This window comes from Telopea speciosissima, chromosome 6 (genome assembly GCF_018873765.1).
Source record: "Telopea speciosissima isolate NSW1024214 ecotype Mountain lineage chromosome 6, Tspe_v1, whole genome shotgun sequence".
NCBI classification, from domain to species: Eukaryota; Viridiplantae; Streptophyta; class Magnoliopsida; order Proteales; family Proteaceae; genus Telopea; species Telopea speciosissima.
The window spans coordinates 58521993-58532490 of NC_057921.1; the positions used below are offsets into that span (position 1 = coordinate 58521993).

Here is a 10498-nt window from a genome sequence, read left to right on the forward strand (position 1 = left end):
AGCAGCAGATTAAAGTCCTCCTGTTTGTACCTCCATAAACAGCTCCTCTATAGCTGCTTCCCAGAGGGTTTGACCTAAACACTCTGCCTCCTACATTTTTCACCTGATACCATAAAGCTGGGTTCGGAGCCTGCCTTTGTGCAGGCTCTCTCATTTCATATCTGCTACTTCTCAGTTTGAGTTCAATAGGGATGAAAAAGACTAGGCACACAATGAATCGTGAAAAAGATTCAGTTCTCTTCCACAATGTAGAAGAAAAGAGGCGCAACCAGTCGCTGATTCATCAACCATATCATAATGTACATGGATTAAGCAGATACCAGAAATAGTGCAATCATACAATTCAAGCTATTCACCTGCACCAGTTCCCTCACACCAGTGGCTTAGCAACATGGGATTACAAGGCCAGATTCAGAATAAAAACATCTATTCAAATCCTTTACATATCAAGGACAAAAAATAAGATATGTTGCACCAAGAACTTCAAAGATTTTACCCACCCCCTCCAATATGAAGCCATTTATTTTTATAGTTTGATATGAACATGTATGAGGGATTCAGTGCTCCTAACTCTAAACCTTACCGACATTGAAAGAAAATAAGAAAATAATCATGAACCACTAATTACTAGGGTTTGAAAGCTCTCTCATGGAACAAGTGCAACCTGAAAAGCTACAGTTTCCTGGCCAATATATGAACTTACTTTCCCCCAAATCACCTCGTGAAACAGCTGCCCTGCAATATTAGACATGCTATCAGGTTCACATTTGCTTCTGAAATGAAGACAGCCATGCAATACCGAAGTATTTACATTACAGCAACAATCAATTGCATGCATATTGTTTCAAATTATCAAAGCACCACATGCCCCACCTTGGGCATATGGATATGAAGCTGTAGCTCATGCTCCTGATTTTTATCTTCCTATCAGCATCGTTTGTCTGTGCAAATACAAGACAACAGGTCCTAAAGACTCTCAAATGGTGCAACTTGCAGGCATTTAAATCCCTAGTTGGAGAGACTGATTGATTACTAGGAAAAGTGGGGAGGATATTCAAGAAGGGCTTTCTTTAATGCATTTCAAGTGCATACTGTTCTCAAAACAGTTGGCTTGATGCATTATGAATTAATAAAAAGCAATGTGGTGTCAAATGATTCAAAAGTTAGTGTATCATACACCAGGTAAAACCATATTTTGATTTGTCCAAATTCTAAGAAGCCTCGATGTCTAAAATTTGGAAGTTGTCAAATAATAAACTTATGTGACACTAGAATTACTCAATTTACTACCAAATGGTTCTTCAACTCAAATTATTTTATCATTCAAAGTATGCAATTTGTTACAAAAGAAAGAGGTTCAATCACACAAGGTACAATCAATCAGTATCTTCAAATTCAGATAAAATGATTCATCAAGTTCATGAACCCAACAAACAACAGCATCCAACAATGAGGAATGAAAATTATAATAAGCCTAATAACCTGGACCTTAACTACGCTAAAAATCCTCAAATAATCCATAATAGGATCATCGGCAAGTGTAGTCACAACCAGAATTTCATGAGAATATTTAGGTTCACCAATCAAATGATGGTAAATGGAGAACATCCTACATCTGTACTGTCAAGCATTTTCCTATGACATGTGTCCATCTGAAAGCAAGAGAAGGCTTGGTGATCTATAGTTACAATTCTCTTTACACGGTTACATCCAAATCCACTTGGCCAGAGAACAAAGGGAAAGAAAAACACAAAAATGTAATCATCCAAATAGCCAAATACTCCAGAGGTCATTGGTTCCTCAATATTGATGGCTACATCTCCAGTATACAACATTGGTATGAATTACACAGATCATAATCGACAGCTCATCATTACTTATCCAGGTTGTTCTCAGTTTCCCGCCTGCTCCATTGGCTTCAGCTAGCTCACAATCATATCCCAGCATAATAATTTCAATGGATTTCAAGTGTTGCTGATGTAAAACAAAATCAGGTCCCCTGGCATTATAAGACTAATTATTAGTGAGCTTCAAAAGTTGCTAGATTGTCTTGAACAGAAAGGTGTTTCTTTATGGAAGAAACCCCAAAAAATAGGAATGCCTATCTACGTGTGGAATCTTGTACCCTACTAATGTGGTTTGATGTCACCTAAAGATAGGTCTCAGGAACCAGCAATGAAGCCGGATCATAGACAAGCTAATGTAGAAGGGGTTCAACTAAGAACCACTCTACAGTAGGATCGATGATAGGTTGCAGCAGAACTTCAAAATAACAATAAAATCAGAATTAGCAACTTAGGCGGTAGAGATCAAACCAGCCAACATAACCTCACCAAACTTAGGTCAAGTGGAGGTGATGTTGATCAGGTTCTGTGCTCCAAAGTATAACCAATTCTAATGGCTGAAGACTGAGATATGAAGAGGACTTGAAAATAGAAGGTTTAATGCAGAGGGCAATTTGGCCAGCAGTTGTGGAAGCTAAGCAGCATTGAATGGATCTCTTGAGGGTCTGAATCAGTCCTCCAAATATCACTGTTGATGGAGGAAAGGATGCTGAGATTAACTCCTTCGATTGCAGAAGCAGGAAGTTAGGAGGAGGTGCAACCGCAGGTGTGGAGATGGCTTCCTTGTCCTCTGATCAGCAACAGCAACTTCAGCAGTTGTATGGGTTGTCTTCTGGTCCTTCTAAAATGCAGCAGCAGCACTCAATAGTAATCTCAAAATAGCAGCAAAGGCAGAACTCAATTGGGGGTTGAAGGAGACAATAAAGAAGAAGGAAGATAAAAAAAAGATAACAAAAGGGGATAGGGTGTCAGCTCTCACCAGCCCTTCTTCCTCACATTAGGATAAAACAACTTTGCCAAAGCAATTCAAATCGATTTCATTAATTCTTTTTTTTTGTGTGTGTGTGTGTGTGTGGGGGGGGGCCTCCTAAGGCTCATACATATTTATGAGTCCGGATCTTCTCCTGGGTCTAGGAGACTAATTACTCTCCTGCAACATTATACAATCGACGTGTGGCACACACAACACCGGCAACTTCTTTCTCCTAAGCCCTTTTTTTCTATTTTCTGTTTTCTTTTTTGGTAATGTTCTATTTTTTTTTTTCAAACCACAACTAAGTGGGACCCACCACTAACTTAGAAATGAATATTTTATTTTATTTTTTTTCCTTCTTCCTCATCTTCTTCGTCTTCTCTTTCTGCGAATACGACAGCACCCTTGCCGCCACCGCCCTTTCCTCCCTCCCTTGTCCCCACCGCTTCCCTTCCCTGCAACCCTACCCCCGCTCAGCCCTCTGTTCCTCCGACAACCCATCTCATCTGCAACCCCCCACCGCCCTTACCTTCCTCCCCCTGTCCCTGCAACCCCACTCCCTTACCTTCTTCTTCTTTCTAAAAAATTTTTTTTATTGGAAAATTCAAGAGCAAACAAAGATTTTCCCAGAGTTGCAAACTACATAGAAAATTGATTCTTTATTTTCTCAAGAGATCTGAGTAGTTCTCCAAGAAACAGACTTCTAGAATGTCAACGAAACCTTAACAAAGGCCACAACTACATTTGAACAAATGAAAGATATACTGTTCAAAAAGGTAGATTTTCTTTTTCTTTTTCAACGCTTTTTTCCTCAAAACAAAGTACAACACTTCATTGGGTTTAGGGGATCTTAAGCCTTGTATATTTTTGAATTTTTTTTTGGAACTTCATATACTTTGAAGAAAGTAACACTGGAACTGAGGCTTGAGGAACCACAAGAAACGATTGCATCCACAGGTGTACATACTGCAAAAGAATGATATTTGATGGATTCAATTTATTTATCAGTTAATTCGCCTTTTGGTTCGATAAATCTATTACATACGCAAAAGAAAATTGATTCTTAATTTTCTGCGAAATTCAATTTTCTATGTAGTTTGCAATTCTGGAGGATTCAGATGGGAAAATCTCTGTTGGCTCTTGAGTTTTTCAATAAAAACTCAAGAGAAGGTAATGTAGTCCTAGATAGGTAGGAGACCTACTAGGAGCCAAACAACCGGATCAAATAACAAAAGGGGCTGCTGGTTCGAATGGACAGCACTAGGATTTAGGTCAATTCCTAGGGTTTGGGTTGGATATTGGGAAAGGGGTTTATAGGGTATTAATGGGCAGGTCTAGGGGGTCAATATGGTATAAAAAGGTTAGGGTTTGGATGAGTTTTGAAATTCTGCAATTTTGGACAGAATTGAGTTGCAGGTTTTGGGCTTTAATGGAGTTAGGGTTTATGGGATTCAAACCAAAAATAAAGGGGATCAATTGGGGGAAAGGATTAGAGGATTAGAAGAAGAATTTTGGCGTCAAACTTACTGGAGATTCCACTGGCAGCAAGCTTAGACAGTTGTGAAGGATAAAGCCACCTTCGAATTTGAAGAAGATCCTCCCAGCCGTCACGGCGTAAGGAGTCAACCGGATTCCACCAGTCCCTTTCCACCTTGATAGAACCACAAGGATGCACACTCACAAGGAGCACAGGAGCAGCAACAATGGCAGCCAACAAGCAAAAGCTTTTTTCATTAATCAAATTCGTGTTCAAGGCTTTGCCCCCTTACAACCTTATATAAAAGACTCAAAAATAGACTTCTACTCTAAAAAGGAAAGGCCTAACCCTATCCCTAACCTATTAGGTAACTTAAACTGACTAGGAAACTAAAATACTAAAGGAAATAGACTCAAAACATGGCTGGACTTATAGAGTCCTAATCCAGCCCAACTTACATCACATGACCACTTAACCAAGTCACATGATCACTTAAATTGAACCAATTGAATGCAACCAATTTGAACCGGTTCAATAAGAAAACATAAAAATAAACTAAGTATTGGGCTAATCCCGTATGCAACCTATGTACCCCTAGTTTAGGCTCATTAAAGTGGCCTAATACATAGAAAACCCTTGGGAACAAAAGCCCAACATGTATATAACCCAACCCTAGGCCTATTTCTAAAGAAATTAGCCAATATCTATGATGAACCTGCATCAGAAGGGAGTGGGGTAAGGTAAGAAAGAAGAAGGTAAGGGAATGGGGTTGCAGACTTGGAGGGACAGGGGGAGGAAGGTAAGGGCGGTGGGGGGTTGTAGATGGGATGGGTTGCTGGAGGAACAGAGGGCTGAGCGGGGGTAGGGTTGCAAGGAAGGGAAGCGACGGGGGCAAGGGAGGGAGGAAAGGGCGGTGGCGACAAGGGTGTCGTCGTATTCACAAAAAGAGAAGACGAAGAAGATGAGGAAGAAGGAAAAAAATAATAAATTATTTGTTTATTAAGTTAGTGGTGGGTCCCACTTAGTTGTGGTTTGGTAAAAAGAAAATGGAAAAACAGGGCATAGGAGAAAGAGGTTGCCAGTGTTGTGTCTGCCACATGTTGATTGTATAATGTTGCAGGAGAGTAATTAGTCTCCTAGGCCTAAGAGAAGATCCGGACTCCATATTTATGGGCAGCTATTTAAAAACTTAACAAGAAAAGGAAACAAACTGAAAATAGAAACTTAAGAATACTTTCTAAATCTGAAATTAGAAACTAAACTGACCTAAGTTTGCTTAATAGACAACCATAGTTGTCACGGCGTCTAGGCGACCCAAGGTGTTGGAGAGGGTCCAAAATCAAGGCGCCGCCTTGACAATTATGTAGGCAACCACAAAATATCTAAGAGAATAATTCTACAATAAAAACAAAACTGGACTCCTAAATCCCCCACACAGACAAAATTGACTCCTCTAATAGAGCCTTCATGTAATCTGGTCTTGGGCCCCACAGGATCTCCTAGTAATATCCCCACCAAGGCAAATATGGGGCTGTGATACTGTTCACATGGACAGTAACCTGAACAGTGTTTTGGCCTTTTCTTCTTCATATTTTGATCTACATCACAAGCTAAGGAGAAATCTGATGGAATCCAATCAAAGGATCGGATCGGTATAAAACTCAGGTTGAAGGCTTTCTTTTAATGACAGAATCAGTTATCAAAAGCTTAGGGTAATCCAACGGTTGGATTCTGAGATCTGAAGAATCAAAAGTAAATGGGAATTCCAAATACAGAACTTCAGAACCAGAACATGGAGAATCTAATAGCATATCGAGCAAAAGTCCTCAAAACTGGTTGAGGGTCTTATCAGTATAGAGGAAGGGAATAACTCCACAAATTTCAGCCAATTTCAATGATGGAATTGAGAGATCTTGAGATTTCCTACTGGAACAAGGAATCTCAGGTATGATGACAATCAATGACCCGAATTGCTGATCTTGGAAGAGAGAACAAACTGTGAAGAATAAGTGAGGCACGACTCTAAGAATCAAAAGAAGAAAATATACACAGGGTTTATTGAACTAACCTGTCATCTGAAGAAGAAGATACAAGAGAGGAGAAGGAAATGACCAAAGGAATCATCATTTACGGCCTGGACTTGAATCAGCACCAGTCAGTCTCTTGAATCAGTACAACAGAGGTTTACAGCATCATAACAGGAAGTATTCTTAATCACCACAGCAAGGGTGTCAATTGGTCGATCCGGGCCGGTTTCGGTCAGGCCTAATTGGTCCCTCCTACTTTAGGATCCCGCACCGTGACCGGCCTGTTTAAGTAATTGGTCCTCATAGGCAAGGCATGGTCCTATTTATAAACGGTCAGTCAGGTACCTGTCTATAATTGGACTTGTACTAAACGGACTATACATAGGCTAACCGTGCCAATAAACGGGCTCATACTAAATAGGCTACAATCGGCTATGCAAGTTTGGTCCATATAGCTTCTTATGAGATTCAATTTTTTGGGATGAAACAATAACATACTTGGAAAGAATGTTCCTCATTGGGTTAATGGCTAAATAAGTAAATCTTAAATTAATTTAGAGTTCTATGGGCCTCAATCTCAATGGACATACATACAATGGCAATTCAAACAATATAAATGGATTGATAATATGCTCCATTTATTTTCAGCCCATCAACTTCATAGTAAATTAATATTCAATTATGTTTTTACTCAGCCCAAAGTCCATGTAATGCGAGATGATAAATTAATCAATGAGATGAAAATTTATATAGAAAGTGCTTAAACTGAAGAAGACACTAAAAGGAAAAGGCTGGATCCCTTAACAAACTTATATAGAGAGAGTGCTTAAACTGAAGCAGACACTAAAAGGAAAGGCTGGAGCCAATCCTAACCATAACAGGAACTAAAAATAGAAATAAAGACTGATTAGAACTCTTAAACTGACCATGAAACAGAAAACCAAAACAAACCAGGAAAACTCCTAATCACAAGCTATGGAAGTTCTATACCAACAACTTGCAAAAACAGAATAGAAAAAAGACTGCCATTTATAACCAGTTTCCAGCATTACAAGGAAACTAATTAATTAAAAAAAAAAAAGAAGGTAACAGCCCTTAAACTGACCCACGGTTGGAGAACCAGAATGGAACCATAGGTTCAGTTTTGAACCAGAAAATTGGCCCAAAATCAGAAACGTAAGATGGTTTTCTGGTCTGGTTCTTCTCATATATATGTTGGGTGTGCCCTGAACCCTGAATCTGCATCACCTATAGACTTACCTGAAGGTCTAAATGATTAATCAAGATGATGCATATACTTTTAGATACACCCAATTTTTTTCACTTTTTCTAACCCAAGTATAGGATACCTGAAAACAAATACTTTTGAAAAAAATAGCAGGCATCAACAACAATCATTCAGACATTTTATTTACCCGTTTTGTCATTTCAGACCCAAGCAAAGGCAACAAAAGTTACAAAGAGGAATAGGAAAAAGAAAAAAGAAAGGGAAGAGGGGATGCAACTGGATGTGGAGGCAAGTAGCATAACTATTAGAACAGAAAATAGAATACAGAAATTTTCAAACTGAATCTCCTCTGTACAAACATACATCATGAAGACCTGCTAAAGTGAGCAAATCAACTTAAAAAAGAAACTAGTACCAGTAAATGCAACGCAAGTTCCTGTGACAGATGATTAATCTATTGATATTCAAGTTCTCTGTTCATCCAAAACTCAATTTACAGCCCATGCCTGCCAGCAATAATCTATGTTAGAGAAATGACAAAGACAGATATAAAGCATATTCTTATTATGTCCTCCACTAAAAGAAATGACCAAAAGGAGGGATAAATGTAAATAACTTACCTAGAAAAACCTTTGCCACTCACATTGGCTCGATCTCTCCTTTTCTTCTCCAGTAGCAGAGCTCGTTCCCTCTCCTTTTCTCTCTTCTCTCTCTTAACCCGCTCCTCCCTAAGTTCCTCCAATGTCTTCTTCCCTGATTTCTTACTCTCCTCAGGCTTCCCTGATCCTGATGAAAATCTATCACTCTCAGGCTTCACATCGTCAGATGGTCTCAAAAGGTACCATGGTTTTTTCACGCCTTTTCCAGCAATACCATATCCCAGCCTGTACTTTTCATCCTCTGGCAGAACAACTGTTGGGGCTTTTTCTTCCTTCTTTGCTTTCTTCTTCTTGAAGCTGTCCCTTTCGACGTCTTTTTCTTCCTCGGTACCAAGAGAGGGAAAAATTTTCAGGCCTTCAAAGAGATTAATATGACTTGATTTTTGTTCTGATGAGACAGGTGCACCCACTTGAGCGGCAGGAGGTAAACCACGGTTTTGCCTGAGCCTCTCCAAACGGAATTCTGCATCACACTTTCTGGTTTGTTCTAGCTTGAGCTGCTCTTCTCTGGCTGCGGCTTCTTCATCAAGTCGGACTTTCTCTCTGTTATCAAAGTTATAAACATTCCAGCGCTTCTGCGGTAGAATGTTTAGACCTCCATGACCTCCCATATCTTACCTGCAATAATCACAGAATTCAGACATGATATGTTCAGGGATTTCCTGAATTTCTTTGGTTGAAAGTAGGAATAACAGGAAAACAAAAGTAGGAGAAACAACAGGGGGGGGGGGGGAGGAACTAGCATTTCTGAAAAAGATTTAAAATTGGAAATTGGGTTTCTAAAGGAAAGTACATCACAAGCAAAAGCACTGGATTTTTTGGAGGGAAAAATAGTTAACTGTGTTGGTCAGTTTACCTTGAATCTAGACGGGTACATAACCCTTATCCTTAACAGAAATGCTTTTGTTTAATGAAAGAAGTAGAAATCCGATTGAAATGCAATGAAACAGAAGCATTTCTGCCACTTTAACATCATCCTATTTTATTATTGTAAGGTACATTGGGGATCTAAAAATGAGTTTTTCACGCCATTAGAAAATGATGTGGCACCATACAAAGTAGTCCACATGGCCATTTTAAAATATCCAAAATTATGTAATAACAGAGAGGTGTGGTTTTACAGAGACCAGAATCTATTGAAAACAAAGCATGGATAACAAGGGAATAAGAGAGAGATTGCTGATCCGATTCAATCAGCAGAATTGATAAAATACAGTATTAGAAACTCAGAGGAAAAATTACATTGAAAACAAACAGAACAGCAGACTAAGCAAGAGAGAGAGAGAGAGACTATAGCAATGACTGAGAAAAAAAGAACTCTGACCTTAGGGTTTCACTCAGTTTGCAGGATTTCATGCTCACATTAAATTATCAAAGTCCATGTATACAAGTAGTTGCAATAATTTCATTACTCAGTCAACATTGTAGAGACATAATTTCATTACTCAATCAACATTCAAGTAGTTGCAATAATATGAATTTTCCAGCTTACAAGTAAGAGTGCATGTATCACAAACAACTTTCACTGACTTCAGCTAGCGATGACAAAACTTAACAAGAGAAAAAGCATAGGTTAAGCATAAGTAATTGGTCCATTGGGGATATAGTTGATGCTGCCATTCGGTGAGTTTGAACCTTGGAATTCAAGTGAAATATAACACACACAAAAATAATCATTTGTAGTAAAATCAAGGACTTGTAATTCAAACCTTAAATATTATTTGAAAAAAGACACTGCCGAGTTGAGGGGGAGAGATTCAAACAAACAGAACCTGCAAAAAAAATAATATATTAGTAAATCATGCAGTTGAAATCCGGTTTTCACGGAATCGCAGAGAAATACAGGGAGGTGGAGTTGGGGTGAAGGGATCGGATAGCATATGCAGATGGAGAAGAAGCAGGTGGGGGGGGGGGGGGTTGGGGGGGGGGGGTGGGATTGGGGTGATGGCCGAAGTCGAAGGAGAGGGAGGCTTCATCGATTTCACGGAATCTCAGAGAGATAGAGGAGGTGGATTTGGGGGTGAAGGAATCTAACAGCATAAGCAGATGGCGATTAAGTTGGAGAGGGGCAACGGCGGTTGGGGGGGTGGCCAAAATCGAAGTAGAGGGCATGTCTGGGTTTAATGGTCGTTGTCAAAGTCGAATTGCGGGATTAAGTTGGCCAAAGCCGGTGGCAACCGCAAGCAGCGTAAATCGAATTGGAAAGGGGTAGCGGAGGGAGATAGCACCGGCATCCCGGGCCGCTTGACCAGTGGTGGAGGTTGAGGTTACGGTTAGGGTTTAAGGGATC

The 10498-nt window shown here is 39.6% G+C and overlaps 1 protein-coding gene across 3 annotated transcripts; it reads right to left on the bottom strand.

The window, feature by feature from the left end:
• Positions 1 to 543: 543 nt before the first annotated feature.
• LOC122664198 (leukocyte receptor cluster member 1) lies at positions 544 to 8878 on the bottom strand. Of its 3 annotated transcripts, none has more exons than XM_043859915.1 (3): positions 8170 to 8878; positions 7986 to 8055; positions 544 to 735 (listed from the first exon to the last, which is right to left on the bottom strand). In XM_043859915.1, the coding sequence occupies exons 1-2, from the start codon at positions 8817 to 8819 to the stop codon at positions 8043 to 8045; spliced, it is 663 nt and encodes a 220-aa protein (XP_043715850.1). In that variant the 5' UTR covers positions 8820 to 8878; the 3' UTR covers positions 544 to 735; positions 7986 to 8042. The 3 variants fall into 3 exon arrangements, with proteins under 3 accessions (XP_043715850.1, XP_043715848.1, XP_043715849.1); XM_043859913.1 differs by having other exon boundaries at positions 544 to 744; positions 7978 to 8055; XM_043859914.1 differs by having other exon boundaries at positions 7965 to 8055.
• Positions 8879 to 10498: the final 1620 nt, after the last annotated feature.